This window comes from Symphalangus syndactylus, chromosome 2 (assembly GCF_028878055.3).
Source record: "Symphalangus syndactylus isolate Jambi chromosome 2, NHGRI_mSymSyn1-v2.1_pri, whole genome shotgun sequence".
NCBI lineage: Eukaryota > Metazoa > Chordata > Mammalia > Primates > Hylobatidae > Symphalangus > Symphalangus syndactylus.
The window spans coordinates 12,091,694-12,111,007 of NC_072424.2; the positions used below are offsets into that span (position 1 = coordinate 12,091,694).

The 19,314-nt window shown below is 43.3% G+C and overlaps 1 protein-coding gene across 2 annotated transcripts in view; it reads left to right on the forward strand.

The window, feature by feature from the left end:
• Nucleotides 1-19,314, forward strand: part of ADAM12 (ADAM metallopeptidase domain 12) — a 384,755-nt gene that overhangs the window by 47,549 nt on the left and 317,892 nt on the right. For both annotated transcript variants that reach the window (XM_055245748.2, XM_055245760.2), the window contains exon 2: nucleotides 8,909-9,006. In XM_055245748.2, the coding sequence (XP_055101723.1) occupies nucleotides 8,909-9,006 (98 nt within the window). The remainder of the gene's footprint in view (nucleotides 1-8,908; nucleotides 9,007-19,314) is intronic.

A 19,314-nucleotide genomic window follows, 5' to 3' on the forward strand; every position in this document is an offset into this window, starting at 1 on the left:
CATCCAGACACGTGGCTTAAGAAAGGGTGATGAATGTGGATGGTATTGACAAGACATGTATGATTGAAAATGTGTTGGTTTTTCGCTGGGGGATGAAGATTAAAAACCTTTGATTTTTAAACACATTGAATTTGAGGTGGTGATGGTGACAAGACATTGAAATTAACATGTCCTGTAGATAAAATATAGACTGTGCTTGGGTGAAGTGGCCAGATGGGAAGAAAATATTGATTTGGGCAACATCAGCTTAAAAATTAATGAGTTCTCTGGGGAACAGTAAGGGTAGAGAGGGAAGATGGCCAAGAGCTGAGACTTGGGGAATGTTCAAGTGGAGGAGGCAAGACCTGGACAGAGGAGGGGAAGAAATCCAGAATCACAGAGTGCTGCCCAAGGTGGTGTGTATTTTGGCAGAAGGTGGTCACAGATACCCAGTGAAGCAGCAGGGATGTGAGAGAACGCCGTTACATGGAGCTGGGGCTTTAGTGTAGATGCAGAATGACTTGGTTTTCACTGTTGTTTAATTTTAATTCCATTTAATAAGTTTACAGGACTTAATGACATATACAAGGCTCCATTCTTGTTCTTTTGCTGTTAAGATCCAAAAATTATTCCTAGGTGTACATTCTAACAATTAGTTTCATTTTCCCCTTACATCATTTCTTGCAAGGTAAGCATAGAAGAATTCTGACCCTTCACAGAAGCGTTACAGAGTGAATGTATGTATTTGACATGCAAAGGGCTTGGGTTTTGCCATTAATTCCACCATTTATATTATTAGGCAACTTTGAGAAAAACCTAACAACTCTATAGTTTAGTCTCGCAGTGTGTAAAATGGGATTAGTATCTCACTGACCAGTAACGGGTATAAAAATGTAAGTTACTGTTGTAAGCGACTTTGCTCCCCACAGCTGGGAGGCACCATAGGCATGGACAGTTATGTTTATGTGTAGTAGAGACAGCTCGTGCTTGGGGTATGAATCTATTTAGACACTTATGAGAAGCTATAACTAGTTTTCTTTGAATTTCAAAATGACACATAAAACATCTTTTCCAAATTGTAATTGTTCCATAGCACTTGATTGCTTTTATTTCCAAATGGCTCTGTCCTCTAACACGCCCAAGGCTGTGTATCTGTGGTGCCAGAAGAACTGTTGTTTTGTCATCATGAGTCCAAATGATTTTTTTAAGTTTATTTTTTCATCATAAAAGTAATAGGTGCCAATTACAGAAAAGCCAGAAATACATACAAACATAAAGAAGAAAAACATAATGAATTCATAGCCCCAGCACTCAAAGAAAGTCAGCAAGAGCATTTTGGTGTATTTCTTTCCAATGACTGATTAGGAAAAAACAAAAAAAACAACCTAAGCTAAATGATATCCATGTGTGATGGTTAATATTAGGTGTCAGCTTGACTGGATGGAGGGTTGCCTACATGGCTGATAAAGTATTGTTTCTGGGTGTGTCTGCGAGGGTGTTGCCAGAGGAGATTGGCATTTGAGTCAGTGGACTGGGAGAGGAAGACCCTCCGTTTCCCAAGATGGATGGGCAGCATCCCATCTGCTGCCAGCACAGCTGGAACAAAGCAGGTGGAGGAAGGTGGGATGATTGGGCCTGCTGAGGCTTCTGATTTCCTTCTTTTTCTGTGCTGAATGCTTCCTCTCACTCCTCCTGCCCTTGGACATCAGACTCCAGGTTCTTTGAACTTTGGACTCTGGGACTTGCACCAGTGACTTCAAAGCAGGCAGAGGAAGGTGGGATAAGCTTGCTTGCTGGGTCTTCTGGCTCTCTTTCTTCTTCCCATTCCTCCTGCCCTGGGACATCAGACTTCAGGGACTGAAGACTTCAGACTCTGGGACTTATACCAGTGGCTGCCCAACCTTTGGCCGCAGACTGAAGGCTGCACTGTTGGCTTCCCTGGTTTTGAGGCTTTCGGGCTTTGACAGAGCCACTACCAGCTTCTGTCTTTCCCAACTTGCAGATGGCCTATCCTGGGACTTCGCCTTGTAATTGTGTGAGCCAGTTCTTCCTAATAAACTCCCTGTTTTATATACACGTATTCTATTGGTTCTGGAAAACCTGAGTAATATACCATGTACATGTTTGCATCCATGATCTCATTTGAGCCTCTTGCCGGCCCTCTGTGGTGGATGGTGTTCCATAGCCCAGCTCCACTCACCAAGGATCTGAATAGCAAGGAATGCAAGTAACTTGCCCAGGATCATTGAGAGCCTGTGGTGGATGCAGGATGCGTCTTCTGACTCAAAATACTATGCTGCTTCTCCTACACCTGCCTATATCTTCATAATTCAGCCTGCCAGCGTGGTAGCTACAATCTTAGGCTCTGAGAGAAGCTATGTTCTGTCTTGACATGGTTTCATCAATGTGCTTATGTGTGTGTCACTTGGTGTCACCTTCCCAAACCAAGTGGCAGTTTCTCCCTTTCACTTTTTCTGCCATCCCAGACCCTTGTAGCCAATGATGCAAAAAATTTCAAGTTTTTATTTCAACTTGCTGTTTCTGTATTTTCTAGAGTATGCTGGAGTACTCAGAAGGCCCTTTAAGCTACTTGAGAATCAATTATTTTCACATGCCTCTGCCTTTTTCTACTCCAGAAAACCTTGTCAGTGACAAGGTTTTAGCTTGCCTGCAGGTACTGCATCTTCCGTCTGAGCAAATAGCAATGTCAGAAGAGCAGTGAATGGCAAACATGCCAACCTTCTGGTATTCGGAGCCCCCAGTGATAACCAGTCATCCCTGAGCCTTTTGATATGTACTGAACTGCTGCAGAATGACATGATTATTCTTGCAAAATTCAGATTAAATTTTAAAAGTTATTCTTAGTAGACTTCATTTTTAGAACGATTTTAGAGTGACAGAAAAATTGCAAAGCTAGAACAGATGGTTTCCAGACACTCCACATCCCATTTCCCCTATTCTTAACATCTTACCTTAGTATTATACATTTGTTACAGTTAGTAAACCAATATTTACATAGTATTTTAAATTAGGTTTCTACTTTATTCATTGGTTCTTACTGAGTGCATTTTTTCTGTTGCTCAGTCCCATCCAGGATACCACATTACATTTAGTTGTCGTGTCTCCTTAGGTTCATCTTGTCTGTGGCGGTACCTCAGACTGTCCTTGTTTTTGATGATGTTGACAGTTTTGAGGATTACTGGTTGGTATATTTTAGAGTGCACCTCTTTGGGAATTTATCTCATGATTAGACGGGGGCTGTGGGTTTTGAAGTGGAAGATCACAGATGGAAGTGTGACTCATCACATCACGTCAAAGGTGGTACCATCCACAGGACTTATCTCTGTTGATGTTGACCTTGACCATCTGGCTAAAGCAGGGTTTGTCAGGTTTCTTCATTATAAAGCTACTCTCCTCAGCTTAACTTTTGCATCGGTTCTTTTGCGGACCCTTCACTTATGTTATTTTAAAATCGTATTACTAATTTACATGTAGGGAGCCTGCAGCTAAAATGAAGGAACTACATCATTATTTGGTTAAGATTGAAAATGTGAATCCGAACCAAGGAAATCTTGCTGTCATTTATAGGAACATCACCACCATATTTCCCTGAGACAAGGAGCTGCTTAGTTCTGTAAGATTTTCTTTAGGTCTCGGATATTTAGGGGCTAAAAAAATGGCTCAATCAGTTTCCAAAGCCTTGTCCCTGGCTTCTTTGCAAATGGCCGCCTTAACTTTTTGCTTTCACTTAGATTTTTCAAAAGAATGTTTATCTGGCCGGGCGCGGTGGCTCATGCTTGTAATCCCAGCACTTTGGGAGGCCGAGGCGGGCAGATCACGAGGTCAGGAGATCGAGACCACGGTGAAACCCCGTCTCTACTAAAAATACAAAAAAATTAGCCGGGCGTGGTGGCAGGCGCCTGTAGTCCCAGCTACTTGGAGAGGCTGAGGCAGGAGAATGGCGTGAACCCGGGAGGCGGAGCTTGCAGTGAGCCGAGATCGCGCCACTGCACTCCAGCCTGGGCGACAGAGCGAGACTCCATCTCAAAAAAAAAAAAAAAAAAAAAAAAAAGAATGTTTATCTTAATTCTACTTTTTGCATCTCAGATTGATTCTCCATTTTAAAGTTCATGTAATGTTGATAATGATTTCTCTTTCAAGCCAGAACTCCAGGTGTGATATTTAAGTTTCTCTTGACTAATGATCTCATCCGAGTTTATTTTCTCAATGGCCCACTGGGTGGCTTAGGAGGATACCCACTGGCATCCACTTACACACTGGCATTTTCAAATGATCAATATGGAGTTGTGATTTTCACACCAATAGTGTGGTTTGGTTAAACAGACACTGCCTCAAAGTCTAGAAACTTGGATTCTGATATCTAAGACTGATTTCATGCATTGAGCTTTTCGAAAGCCCTTTACTGTGTTGACTTATTTGAGCTTCCTTAACCTAATGAGAATCTTAGAGGAGAGGGTGGAGTTTTCATTTTGTAGACAGTAGAGCCTCAGATGTCAGGCTTTGACAAAGGAAAATAAATCAAGGAGGAGTCAGGACCAGGGTCGGGTCTTGTGGCTCCAAGATGTCCCCTCTTCACTGTATATGTCTTAGAGCTGCTGCATCAGTCTCCACCTCTTGTGAAATGAATCTTGTGGATGTGGGCATCAGGGTGGTGTGGACTTGGTTAGCCTTTCCTGTTTCCCTTCATAAGCTACCAAAGGAAGGTTGGCTAGAGCAAGAATGGGACAGGACTCATGCAGGCAGCCAGGCTCTGGGTGACATGAGGGGAGGATCTGGAGTCACTTTGAGAGGTTTCTTCTTTGCCTGCTTTCCCATAACCTTAAAAACTTTCATTGCAATCTTGACCAGCCTGAATCAGATCTGAAAATGACAAACTCAGACAAGGAGACAAGCAAAGCAGGCACACACTTCCCATGGGAAAGCACAGCTGATGATCACAGCAGATAACTGTCAGAGACGAACAATCTAATATGTGTTTTTCCACTCTGAGGCGGAAGCAAACTGGCCATTTTATCAAAACTGCAAGCAGTGTGTCAGGTTACGCAGTGGCAAAAAAGCTTCCTGCCCAGTATAATCTACCCACATTTCTTATTTGGGTAACTGTGAGTTCCGTTGATTCCCAAATATATATTATGAAAAATAAAATGTATGCAAACTGTGTATTTTATGGGGTCATATATTTTCCCCAGGTTTCTCAGGCTTGAATATATCATCATTCAGGTCCCGCGTTTATAATTTATCAATAAGATCGCTCTGTGAAATATATTCTGATACCTCACAGCTGTGTGTAATTTATTCTGTCTATCCGTGCAGTAGAAATAAAATTTTTATCTGCATCATCTAAAAGAAATACCAATGTATAAATACATAAGAAAAGCTCATAAGAAATGGTCTTCTGACTACAGATACTGCTGAGGGGATGTTGTGCAGCCAATTAAAAAGCTGAGAGGTGGCGTCATTATCCATGTACATAGATAATAAATACTGTACTCAGCAAATAGTGCAGTTACTCAGTTTCTCCAAAAGGTTGCACCACATTCTACAAGGGCTGCCACAGCCTGCTTCTAAATTCTCCTTCGAATATTTGGAAATAAAGCCTCTTCAAGGAAAACATATTTGCCAAAAAGGGCTCCTTTTGGATTGAGATACTGGAATATATAGGTGAAACAGGAAATGTTTCAGTGGTTGGAATATTTTGCCTTCAGGAAACTAAATAACTGTGTCTTTCTCAGCCACCAAGAGGCTTGGAAGAAACAGTCCGGAGGATGGAGGATGTTCTTTACACTTGGTTTCTGTAGCCTCAACCCGATTATCTAACAGGAGGCCCTACCAACACCTCCCGAACTCCCCCAAAGTCAAGGTGTGGAGTTGCTGCCTCCCCTACACCCCTCCCTGCAGGAGCACCTGCAAACGTTTTGACTAGAAGACCCGGATTTCATGTATCATCTCCTTCCTCCTCACACATACAGCTTCTCAAGGGAAGTCTATTAAGTGCAAAGACTTTTCCTCCAGGCATCTGAGGCCTGGGTGAAAACCTTCCAGGCCTTTTGGTAGCGTGGCTGGAATACCCATGGAAACCATCGCATCCTCCCCATTGCTGAGGTTGGGTTGGGAGTGATACAGGAGTCTAGTTTTAGAAACTCTTTCTCTGCCCAATTTAACAGACCCTTGGCAATAGGATTGATTGGTGGTTATTCAATTGAACAATTCACTCGTGTTGGAAACTCAGCACTGCCAGGAGTACCTTATAATTAAACTGGTTTGTTTATGTGGAGGATATTTTAAAATGCTCACGATCATTTTGACAGTTTTAGCTGACTTTCCAAAGACTACATGGTAACTCTCGGCATAGTGTGGTTTTCGGCAGGTGAAGGGAAAGTTCAGATGGATCTCCAGTTTTCACCCCATAATTGCTAATATTTTAAAGCTGCCTTAATCCAATTCCAATAACATGACAGCTCTCTTATAAGTTCAGTTGATTGCACTCTGTAGTCGGCCTCTGCAGGAGCTGTATAGCTGGATCAGAACTCACTTTGTTTCTCTGCATTCCAACATGTGAATCCTGTGGGGTCTTGAGCAAGAGACCCAGGTCTTGGCAAAGCTTTGATAATGGTGCCGTTGAAACCGGCCGATGCGCCCCTCACACGTCATGTGATTTCCCTCGGGCTCACCATGCTCTGCCTCATTTTATGGAAAAGGAAAGTCTTGCACTCCCTCTACTGCTGTCTGTCCTTGTGGCTGTATGTGGAGCTGGAGGCTTCTCATCATCAGCTCTCAGCTTATAAGCTCTCCATCCCCAACAAAAAAGGGGGGCTTTCCTGGCCTGTTCTTCAGAAGTACCATCCCCAGTCATTCTGCTGTCACCCTGTTTTTCTTCTTAATTTTTTTTATTTTGAAATAAGGTTTGATTTACAAGAAGGTTGCAGTTTTAACAGAGTTGCTGTGGTCCTGCTGTTTCACAGCACTTCTTGCTCTCTGAAATGGTCTTGTTTTCATCATTTTTCTCTCCTGGTACAAGAATGCAAGTCCTGAGGGCAGCTTTCTCTACGTCCCTCTCTGAAATGCACAGGACGGAGAAAGAGGCAAGCCTTCTGGGGTGAAGCTGTGTTCAAGAGACGAGGGTCTCAGCAGTATAGACAGAGGGAGCTGGCTCACTTTTGGGGCTGCTGGCGTGAAGAAGAAAGAATGGGCTTTTTGAATAGAAGGCATCAGATCTAGAGTCACTGACAAGAGTACCTGTCACCAGGTAGACAGTTGAATACTTGGTGAGTGGTGAGTAAATACGTGGGACACAACTGGCCCGTGGCCCCGCAGCTGATGTGTGGTAGAGCTAGTGCTGCTGCGAGGTACGTCTTCCTCCAAAGCCTGCGCTATTCTGCCTTTGAGCACATGGAAGGCATGGGCTCAAGCGACAGGAGGAGGGAGACACACTTACTCTAGATCTCCACGCTGCCAGTGGTTGCACCCTTGCAGCCAGGAGAAGGACTTCTGATGCTTCCCATTCAGAGAGTCGACTCTTTTCACCTCCAGGCAGCCATTCATGGGTGTCACAGATATCACCATCAGAGCCAGCACCTCCGCTTGCTCTGCCAGAACCCTTCTCGCTTGAATGCAGGTTCATCCCTGAAGCCTCAGCCCATCCACACCCTGAAGACCACACATCCTGGGCCCACAGTCCCGTCCCTCCTTCCTTCCCCATTACAGTCAAGGGATGCAGCTCAGCCCTCTCCCATTGGCTGTATTTCGGACTTTCAGTTCATTCCTGTTCCTTGTCCCCTTGGTCCTCAACACCTGAGAGTTTTAAACACTCTGTGACCAGCTTGAGAATTTCTCAGAGGCTGTTTCAGACAGTGACTACGGGAGTAGTAATCCTTTAGTAACCTGAATATAACTGCAGACTTCCACATTGAGCATGATAAAATGGTGTGGATTTAAAAGTATTTGGGGAACTGTAAAATGTCTAGGATTAAAATTTCAATACCATTTGTGCCCAATAAATGTGAACTCTTTAGTAACTTAAAACTGTGCTATTATGACTCAGCTCTGAAAATTATGAGTCTTGCTTGAAGAAATGGGAATAACATGTGAGGGAATCTGGTCCCATCCTTCACCTTGAGGGATATACTGTGTTCGAACCAAATAGCAGGAGCATGACCTCATAGGAGAGCAAGTCCAGAGAAATTAGCATATTTGTTGAGAAAGTGATACACCCTCCAGAAGAGACAAATGTTATACTTTCCATGAGGATTGTTTATGGAAATGGGCCTAAATTGAACCTGTGTCGGTATATTAACTGGTTCAACAGACAGGACCCCAAGAAACAAGATCATATAATAGTTTATTGAATGCCTTGATTTTTTTAAAACATAAACCAGTCTAGTCAGTCTGAACTGGAAAATTAATTTTGTCTATAGAATCACTTACTAAAGCATATAAAATTAGACTCCGTAAGTGCAGAGAGGAGAATTGGCACTATGATTAACAGATTCGCTGGGACTTAAATAAATGGATTTAGTCTTAATACAGCTAAAGCCTTGTGACTTTTAATACAGAGCAGATCTTAAATAAAGTATCAATTTATCATTTCAAAAAAGTCACTTTTGCATTTTTGTTGCTTGTTGAAGGACCGAATTATATATCTTGTCTATGATAATACCCCAGCACATGTTACAGGTCTTGAAGGAACAAATTAATTAACTTTTTTTTTCTTTAAGTTACAAAATTTTCATGGTTAGATTGACAGAGAATTCAGCAGTTTTAACAGTTTTCATGACTTAATGGGTTCTAGTGTTTCCCTGGGCTTATTTAACTTCCAAATATTTTCACTGTGTCATTTATGTAATAAGCTTCTGATGCCAAACTCTTCCTGACTAGAGTGAAATATCGGGCTGTTTTCCTTTTGATTCAGGGGTGAGCTTATGGGACCAAGGAAGAGCTGATGAAGTTGTCAGTGTCTCTGTTCGGAGTGGAGACCTCTGGATCCCAGTGAAGAGCTTCGACTCCAAGGTGAGTTCCTTTCCTTTTCTCAGCTTTGAGACTGCCGAAGCTTTTACATCACATTAGCTGCTTTGGTATTCTTTCATTCAAGGGTTGTCGCTACTCACTTTAATGCTAACTCTACCCTTATAGAATGGAAGCTTTATTCTTAAGACGATAAAATGCAAACCAATTTTGATGTGACAGTGCTGATGAGGGATCCAACATTATTTGCATCTACTGAAAACTAGTTTTTGAACAAAAACCAGGGGTTGCAATCCCAGATATACAACTTCCATGTTCAGTTTAACTGAATGAGTGATGGGCATTTTTCTATATTTATGTCTATTTAATTAACATTTATTTCCTTGAGTTGATCATTGCTAGAAATATATTTATGCAACTTAAAAACCCATTTGTCATGAGTTTTAATGCAGTCTAAACTTTACTTTGACATGTTTGATTTGAGCCTTTTGTGATGTAAAAGAATAATACAAAATGATTGAAATAATAGTGATTAAATTTAATATCTTGGTGCGTTTTATCTGCTAAACTGACATAACTTTCTTAACTTTCAGTGCTTGTAGGAACAGTTGGAAAGTGATAAAAATCTATGGAAATATGAGCTCTTTGAAGAGATCATACAGATGGCTTGGTCCTTATATTATATAGAACTATTTTTAGATCATTTTTCATAATAGAAAGCAGATTTTTTGAAGAGCAGTTGAGATTGTGAACATCCTCTGTCACTTCCTGGAATGGTTGCAGTGGGCAACCTTTATGTGAGTAATGATAAGGTGATTTCCATCTAGGGAGCTTACCTTGGAAACTGAGCTTTTAGAAAGGTTGGTGGTTTGATTAAAACGCCCAAATGCCAAATGTGCACATTTTTCTAACTTTGTTGTTTCACAGACATTGTTGCAAATTGAATATACAAGGTACAAGTCAAGTATAGTGGTGTTGATATTTTCTGGAAGAAAAACTTAAGATATTAAAGAAAATTCCATCATGCTATTGGTCAGCAAAATTAAAAACAACATAATAGATACAATAAAAGACGAGTGGGCTTTTGTTATAAAGAAAGTTGATTTAAAATATTTATGTACATGAATAATAGAAAAATATGGAATAATCTAAAGTTTCTTGGATGGTGGGAGCCATTACGTAGACTTTCCCTGGGGGTAGAGTTGCCAGATTTAGCAAGTTAGAAGTACAGAATGCCTGGTTAAATTTGGATTTCAAATAAACAATGTATTTAATTTTAGTGTAAATATGTCTCGTGCAATATTTGGGACATACTGTTTTTCTTTTTAAGTATTTGTCGCTTATCTGAAATGCACATTTAACTGAATGTGTCCTGCCTTGTGTCTGACAATCTTCCCTGGAGGGAATCAGAGGGACAAGCTGCTGAGGGCTATGGGCCTGCCCCTGGGGTGGACCAGTTCAGGCCTTCTCTGGTTTGTGACTCACAGCTTCCTCCTTCCTACCCTCCAGCCACCTGGCAGACATCACAAGGCATGTTGGAGGAGGAACTGGCACATCTACTGCTGGCCAAGCTTACCACCTGATGATTGTGGGTCACGAGCATCATCTTTTAGAAAACTAGGAAGAACCATGATTATTAGGTAGCTGTCCCAACTCTTCTGGGTTTCTGCCTCCAGAATGAGAGCCCTGTGGGTGACAGGCATACACCTACTGCACTAAAGAATTCTAGGTTAGTGACATTATGTAGGGTCATGACGACCTAGGTAAGTTGGGAACAGCATTTTGTTGTAATGCCAATGGGCTCATCTCAACATATAGTTTATGGCATCAGTGTATGGCCATAAAATTACAATATGTACTCATATTTGGTGGGTAACCCCGAAAGCTTGTGTGAGAAGTGGTGCCTGTCAATGTCTGTTACGTGTGTGTACCTGTTTGCAGGAGTTCCCCATGGGGAAGACGTGTATACATGCTGTGGGAATAGGCATTCTGGCCAAAGGTGTGTAGGTGCGTATCTGTCCTTACTATCAGTAAGTCAAGATTTTCATTTTGAACTGAGTCATGCAGTGTATCTTCAGTATACAAAGCATACTCACGTTAAGAATATTTTTGCAGAACAACAGTGCCTGCTGTGCCTCAGAATATAGACTTTTAGATTTGCCTCTCACTCCTTGCCTCTTTCTGTTCGGCCAGTTTTTAGCTGAGCACCTATTATGTGCCAGGTGCTAGGCATGCAGCCAATGCAGAAGGCAGACACACTTTCTGCCACCTGCAACTTACATTGCAGTAAGGGAAACATAATTAAATAAATTCACATTGTGATAAGTGTTAAGAAAAAAACAACAAAGTATTCTAGGGGCCAGCAGGGAAGATGGATTTTGATAGATTGGCCAGGAAAGCCCTTTCTAAGAAGGAAAGATGGCTTTTTCAATAAGTTCTAAAGAGCCAGCCATGAGAGGAGCCAGAGTGTAAGAGGCTGGAGGAGCAGGGAGGAGGCAGGTGTGTCTAGAGCATGGAAAATAAGACAGACTTGGAGTGATGCAGGAGCAGCAGGGGCCAAGATTCCCCACAGGGCTCCTCCCACATGTGACCTCACTGTGGAAGTAGTAACCTGTAGGAAACAGACATTCATCCTGAGATGGCGACATGAACTGTGGCCTTCTTTCTCTGGTAAATATTCTGGTTTTATATGACTTACCAAATCATAACATTAATTTTTTTGTGACTCTTTTTCACCAGAGGTGACATGCAGTGTTCACAACCATGAAGCACATTCCTTATTTATACAGAAATGCCTAGCTTTTTATTTCTTCTTATTATTTTTTATTTATTTATTTTGGTGGAGATGAGGGGGTGGGGAGGGCGTAGGCGACAGGCCTCCTTTGTCGCCTAAGCTGGTCTCAAACTCCTGGACTCAAGCAATCCTCCTGTCTCAATCTCCCAAAGTGCTGGGATTATAGGCGTGAACCACTGTGCCCTGGCAGAAATCCCTAAGTCTTAAACATTGTATCTGATGGCCATGACAAGTCCGGTAAGCCAGAACTGAAAGTTTGGCCAGGAATTTCTGGCTGGGAATGCCATGGGAACCTAAAGAAAGGGGGCCTCAAATTCCAAGTCACATCCTTTCTGGCTTTCTTCCAGACAGATTTCCACAACTGTTTTCCTAAAATGAAGATCTAACTCATCATGATTTTCCTTGAAAGCCTCAGAGGCATTCCTCACATCCACATCCTAGAGTGTGAAGATAAACTCTAGGCTTGGCATGAAAATCACATCGCTCCGTGACCCAGAGGCACTAACCACAGCCCCATCCCATGGCTCCGGGGCTCTGACTGTCCCTCCACTCTCCTCATGTGCATTCTTCTTCATCCTATGGTGCCATAGCATGGGGCCACCCCTGTGACCTCAGGCAGCCTGGTCACCTGCCCCACTGTGCTTTGTCCTAAAGCACTTTGGGCTAAAAAGCAGTAACAAGTTCCTGGGGGTTCAGTCACTCATGCCCAAATCTGGATTATGTGCCTGCCGTGCACCTGGTGCTGCAGCTGCATCTCTGCCCTGAGGGTGGTCAGGAAAGGCCTCTCTGTGGAGGTGACATCTGAAGGTGACCTAAATGACATGAAGGGTGAGCTTGCCATGTGGAGTTCTGGGGAAGAGCATCCAGGCCGAGGAAACAGCGACAGAGGGAGCGAAAGAGGGAGCGTGTAGAGAGGTGAGCAGGGCCCTGACAAGGTAGAACACCCACGAGAAGGTTCCTGGGGGCTTGGAGCAGGGCGTGCAAGTGAGTTTTAACAGTGACCTCTGACAGCTGTGCGCAGACTGCAGTGTAGGGCCCTGAATGGAAATGAGGAGAGCCATGGGGAATCCAGTCCAACCGTCCAGGAAGGAGGGGGAGGCGTCCACACTCTGACCATGGACAGCACGAGAAACGATTGGACTGGAGACATATTTTGAAGGGAAGGTTTGTTGGACTTGCCCGTGGATTCGAGATGTTAAGGACAACCCCTGTGTTTTGGCCCTGGCTACATAGGTGGCAGGAGCTTCCATCATATACACCCCCAAAGAGAAAGGACCGCCTGTCTAATTTGGTGTTCACCACATCATTGACTTACTATATATACTGGTTCTCAGCCTAGCTGCATTTTAGAATCACCCGGAAACTTTTACAAATAACAGTGTTCAACCCCCAGTTGTTGAGAGTTAATTTAAATGGTTTGGGGCAGGCCCACGCAGATTTCTTAAAAAAAAAAAAAAAAAAATACTCCCCGGTGATTTTAGTGAGCACCCAAGGCTTAGATCCACTTGGGGAAATTGATGCTGCATCCAATGCCAGATTGCTGGTCAAGACACGATTCGGCTGATTTAGGTAAAATTACTGTCAAGTTCTCCCTCTCTTTCTCTCTGAATGGGATGTTAGAATGTCCTTTCCAAATCAAGAATCAAGCCATCACTGCCACTAATAATTTAGTGGAAAGAGTAGAGGGACAGGAAAGGATGTGACCTTGTGTGTGTTGGAGAGCTTGCACGTTTTTCTTCGTTAGTTGTTGTCTATAATGTAGGGATAAACTTATCTGCATTCCCTCCCTCTAAGGGTCATTGTGAGAATGAGATGAAACAATGGCTGTAAAATACGCTAGAAACTTAACACTGCTACAGAAATGTAAGGTGACACTAAAAGTTTAAAGTGTCTTTAGGAACCAAACTCCAATTTCATGTCTTGAAAAAATTAACCGCGGAACCAGCGAAGACATGTCAAAATGTGATTGATCGTGAGATGACCTCACTTGAGCTCAGCCTTTGAATACTCCAGGAAATGTCCAATTTCCAGCTTCCTTGAGTGAGAATGAAGTTATAGAAAGAGTGAGAAATGGAAAATGGAAGGCAAACCCATTAGAACATGAAACCAAAGCTTCCCCTAGCATATGGCAGGTCTCAAATATCAAATAGCAGCTAATTAAAATGACAGAGGCACATTTTACTCCATACATTTCCATTTCCCTTTTTTTTACAGCTGAGAAAACGGAGCCCTGCTCTCCCCTCCAATAACCATCCCCATTCTTTCCTTCACAACCAGACTTCCCAGAAAGGTGGTCCGCATTCACTGGCTTACCTCCCCCCAGTTCCCTCCCAACCCTTGGTAGCAGCTCCCATTCCCAACATGTCATTGGAATGGCCTTTGCCAAGGTCAGAGATGGCTTCCTAATTTCCAAAGCCAGCACACACCTTTCACTCTTTATCTTACTTATCTTGATACCCATTCCCTCTCCTCCTCTGAAATCCTCTTCTTTGGGCTCCCGAGAGCCCGTTCTTCTCATATGTTTTTGTTTTTGCTTTTCATTCCTTTTCCTGGCTCTGTCCCTCATTCTTGGTCTCCTCTGATTTCTTTGTGGCCCCACTTCTGATGAAGGGTCCCGCTGGTGATGTCCCTCTCAACTGTGACCTCATGGTCTACTTGCACCTAGGGGCTTGCATGAGTGAAAATAGCAGTGAGAGCTACCACACATGGAGTTCCCACTGTATGAACCACTGTGTCAGGTGTTACGAACGATAACTTCGGCTTTTGTCATCTAGCATGCATTGACTTAAAATCCACACCTCTCATTCTGCTTTGACCCCTGAGATTTGATCATCTACTTCCAATCAGTTACAGGTACCTCCAGCTGAAAGTTCCCAATTATGCAAATGTGTTGTCCCCCAAGGTAGACTCTGCCTCCCACTTAATTTAATTGTCCCTAGAAGATAAGGTTGTCATCTTCCTTCTCCCCTGAAATAGTAAGGTTTGAAACACTTCTTTACTGGCCCAGTATCCTGACATGTGCTGCTTCTTTCTGCTCTCTACCACTGCCTTCATTAGTCTTCCTCCATTCTATAAAAGGAGGCAGGGTGCTCTGTCTAAAGCACAGATAGAACCTGTTCACTTCCTGCTTTCCAGTCCTTCGGAAGTCCCGGATGACACCTGAATTCAAAGCCAGGCTTCTAAGGATGATGCTCATGGGACTGGGTAGCCTGGGCCATCTGGACTCTAGAGCCCCCACTCCTACATCTTAGCCATGAAGCTTGTCAGGGCAGCCAGTTGCCTAAATAAGCCACGTTCTTTACCACCATGCTTGCACTATGTTCTGTCTCCATGTCCCCTGACTCCCTCAGTCCTACTCATTCTTGAAGCACCACTTAAGCACTCATTCTTAAATGGCACCTTCTCTTGTGAAACCCATCCTGAACCCCTGGCCTCCTGACCAAATTCTTCCTTCCCATACCTTTGTCTTGATAAGTTGTACACATCTCTGTGATATGCAATCATCTCATGCACACATTTAATTCATGCAAATTCAGCCTTGCACATGGCAGAAACAGATGCTGCAGAGACGCAACTTAAGTGACATAGGTGATCACATCCCCTTGGATCCCCAAGGAGCATGTGGGCATCCGCAGTTTTCTTGGTTCCTTCTGCCTCTCATGAGGCAAGCTTCTTACTTCCTAAGAGCAGTCCTAGTTCTTTCTGTTGGATATCATGAAATAGCGCAATCCCTAAAATAAGCCAACTCAACTATGCCCAACCCAGTAAGCAATGCCTCAATGCTCTGTGGAGAAGAAATGCTGAACCTGTATAAAAGCATGAAAGCGGCGAGGCTTTCAAAGATTAATTTAGACTGTGCCTCAGGTGCCACCTCTACCTTCTATACGGCTCAGACCCCAACCACGCATGACTTTGGGATTCAGCTCCCTGGCATGATCACACAGTACCATCATTATTAGTTTTTATCCCTGCTTCTCCCAACCAGCCTGTGCCGTCCCTCAGGGCAGCAGCCACAGCTCTGTGCCCTTCCACCTTGGTGCAGTGCTTGGCACAGAGTGGAGTGATTGCAGGATGCTTGTTGACTGACTCTGAGACTTTATCTCTGCCTGGATCCTGAGCCTTGTCCATTTCTGTGAAGAGTTTACAAATCACTCTGACTACCACAACTTTTTAGATGTTTCCTACCTCGTTTTGGCAACTCTGGGTCCTTTAAAATCATTTGGAGGCCACGTCTAGCTGTTAGAATGCTACCTTCTTCACTTTAGTGCTATATGGTGTCTTACCTGGAACACTGCCCCAAGTGTGGCTCTGTGCCAAGAGCAGTGCTGTTACTCTACATGGAGGGGTTGACATAGCCAGACCTATATTTTTTATCTAAGGGATTATTCGGGTAATTGCAGGAGTTGCTCAGGCTAGATGGTGGCACCTCCAGCTTGGCTGAACAGGCTCAGTAGTTAGCCTTTCAGCCTTAGGAAGCATCCATTTTACATTAGCTTCCAAGCCAGCCAGTGGTGTTTCCTCTTAAGAATGTAATGACTAAAGTACCTACTGTGGAATAGATATCCTCATAGGACATGCACAATGGCTCATGGGTGGAACACTGTTCCCAGACTCTCTGGGTTCCTGGGTATGGTCTGTCCCACTCAGCTTCTTACCTTCTGTGGGAACCCCAACCCCACCCTTGGCCTGACAATCCTCATGAAGCTGTGTCTGCCACACAGGAGGCTGCTGGAGGCCCCAACTCTTGCACCAGGCCTCATATAACCCATCATTATGGGGAGAGGATTTGGAGAGGTAAAAGCTGGCACCCTTGTATCTTGGCTGGGAGCTCAGCTGTTTCAAGAATAATTTCCATGCATAGTGGGAGGAGAAGAACAGTGGATGCTGGAACCTGCAGAAATGGATTCGGACTCCCTCTGCCTTGCTGTGTGGCGTTGGGCCTGTCATTAGCCCTTGCTCAGGCTTTGTTTCCTTAGCTGTAAAGGAGATGATGATGGTGGCCTTGTGACCTGATGCCATGCCCTATACATGCTGGCTACTCAGCAAATGCCAGCCTCTCTCCTGTCCCTCACTGGGTCCTCCTATCACTGCCCCAGGGCTGGATAAGCCTTTGCTGTGTGTAGGGGGAGAGCACTGGCCTGGGAGTTCCTGGATGTGTAGCAGCATCCCTGATACACCTGACTGATGCCAGTGCCACCCTCTTCCAGTCACAGATGTCTCCAGGCATTGCCACGTGGCCCCTGAGGTGTAAAATTGCCCCTGGTTGAGAACCACTGCACGGTGAGAAAAGATGAGGAAGGAAAGGAAACTGGCAGTTACTGGGATACCCCTCTTGGCCTTGGATGGAGCCAGACTGGGGTTCTTCAGATTTTTCTGGGAAGAGCTGAACACTAAATATGTTCAGCAGCACCTGTCACAATGGTACCTGCTGCAGCAACTCAACTGGGCTGTTGTGTAAAAGCAGCCATAGATAATAGGTAAATGAATGAGTATGGCTATGTTCCAAGAAAACTTACTGGACGTTGAAATTTGAATTTAGTGTCATTTTCATGTGTCATGAAAAATCTTTTTAAACAATTTTAGAACATGAAACCAGTCTTAGCTTGCAGGCTGAACCAAAAAAAACAGTGCATTGGCTTTGCCCGAGGGCCATAGTTTACAACCCCTGGGCTAGATGTTCCATAGATATCAGCTCACTGGATGCCCCCAGCAGCCCTGCAAGGTGGATGCTGTTGTGCACATGAGGACGCTGAAGCCCCCCCCAACCCCCACCCCCACCCCCACTCCGAGGTAGAAAGTTAAGCGAGAAGACTAGCATCTGGGCCAAGGCCTGTCAGATTTGAAATCCAGTATTCTTTGCATAGTGCTCTGCTACCTTTCAGGAAAATCTTTAACTTTCTTTCCCCTGGGCATCATATCAGGACTGCTTCATAAATCTTGACTCCAGACAGCTGAGGTCATGGTTCAGAGGGCAGACGTGGTGAGCACTCGCCAGCGCTCTCTCCCTTCCTGTCCATCTTGCCTCCGAGGGAGATCTGGCTTTCTTCAACAAGATGTGATTGTTGCATCCCAACTCCCTGCCAGGGTCTTTCCCGTTCACTCCTCCTTTTTGGCCAACACACAAAGAGGAGAAAGCAGGCCAAGGTATTGTACTTGTTTCAACTGTGTCCCTGGCTTAGGGAGCTCTCATTCAACCAAGGAGGGGCTCTGCATTTCCAGCAACACTCACCACCCACTCACTTGTTTCTTGTGACCTCTTAGCAAGGCTTTAATATCATACTTTTAAATTGTTTTTATTGAGTCGGGTTGTCTTAGATTCTGTACCTTTTCCTTCCCCTACAAGCCTCTGTCGTCATCATTAAACTTGGTCCTTTTGAAAAAAAATATCATATTTTAAAATAACCGAACAAATTTGGATAATGCAGGAGATATCATGGTTTACCTTCTTGAGACAGAAATTGTAAAATATATTTTTATAATCCTGAGTAATGCTTTTTATGTTTGACCCACACGTAGGGCTTATAGTTGCTTGATATTAGGAGAGAAGGAGTTTGATGAATTCTGTTTTCAGTTGTACATTTGCCCAAGGACATACGAATGCCTGCTGTCTCTGAGACCCGAGGTCAGGTTCCCAGGAAGCAAGGATGAATGGGACCCAATCCTGCCCTTGAGAAGCTCACAGACTAATAAATTTGAATAAGTACTTAGACATATGGGATTTTAAAAAATAACTTATTTTTTAAAAGTTTTCGATTTATTGAAAAATTGCAAAGACATTACAGAGAATTTTTATATACTGCGTACCTTGGTTCCCCATTTTTCACAATTATCTTTGTGTAGTTCATTTGTGACAATTAATATTTTTTTCTTTTTAAGCCTGACATTTTTTAATAAGAGAGAGAACATTCTGGGGATTGAGGTCATTTGGAAGAACATATAACTTCCAGAAAGGATGAGGATTCTAAAATCTTACTTTAAACTGAAGAGCTTATCTTCCCAAGAGATTTAATGTGTATTAATGTTGCATTTTATAATTTTATGTCAGAGGAAAGCTGAGGAAGCCTTCGTCTATGTGTTTACTGTGGAATTTTTCTGAAGTTGCAACATATAACCAGTGAGGACCGTTCCTTAATGATTACTCAATAAGTAGTTGTGATAGTGATGAAGATGTTTTTGTTCAACCAAAATGTAAAGTTCAGATTTTTTTAAATCCTCTTATTCTTTCCTTAAAAAGTGAGAAACATTTTTGTACCTATCCTGACAGTGCCTGCAGCCACGTATATAAAATCATATTAAAACAACACTTGACTACAGCACCCTTGTAGAATGTAACATATGCCTGCATAGAGAGCCACTGTGGGAACAATTTCCTTTTGGATGTATTTAACACACTCTTCATGCTCTTGTGTCTTGCACGTGTCCCTGAGAATGTGAGGAAGACATGCATTGTTGGTGGTGCACACTAGTGTTTTACCAGCATTTTTTTTATTACCGCCTGCCTAAAGAGAAAAATTAAATGAATTTAAATTTAATTTCTCCCTAACAAGAGAACTTGAACA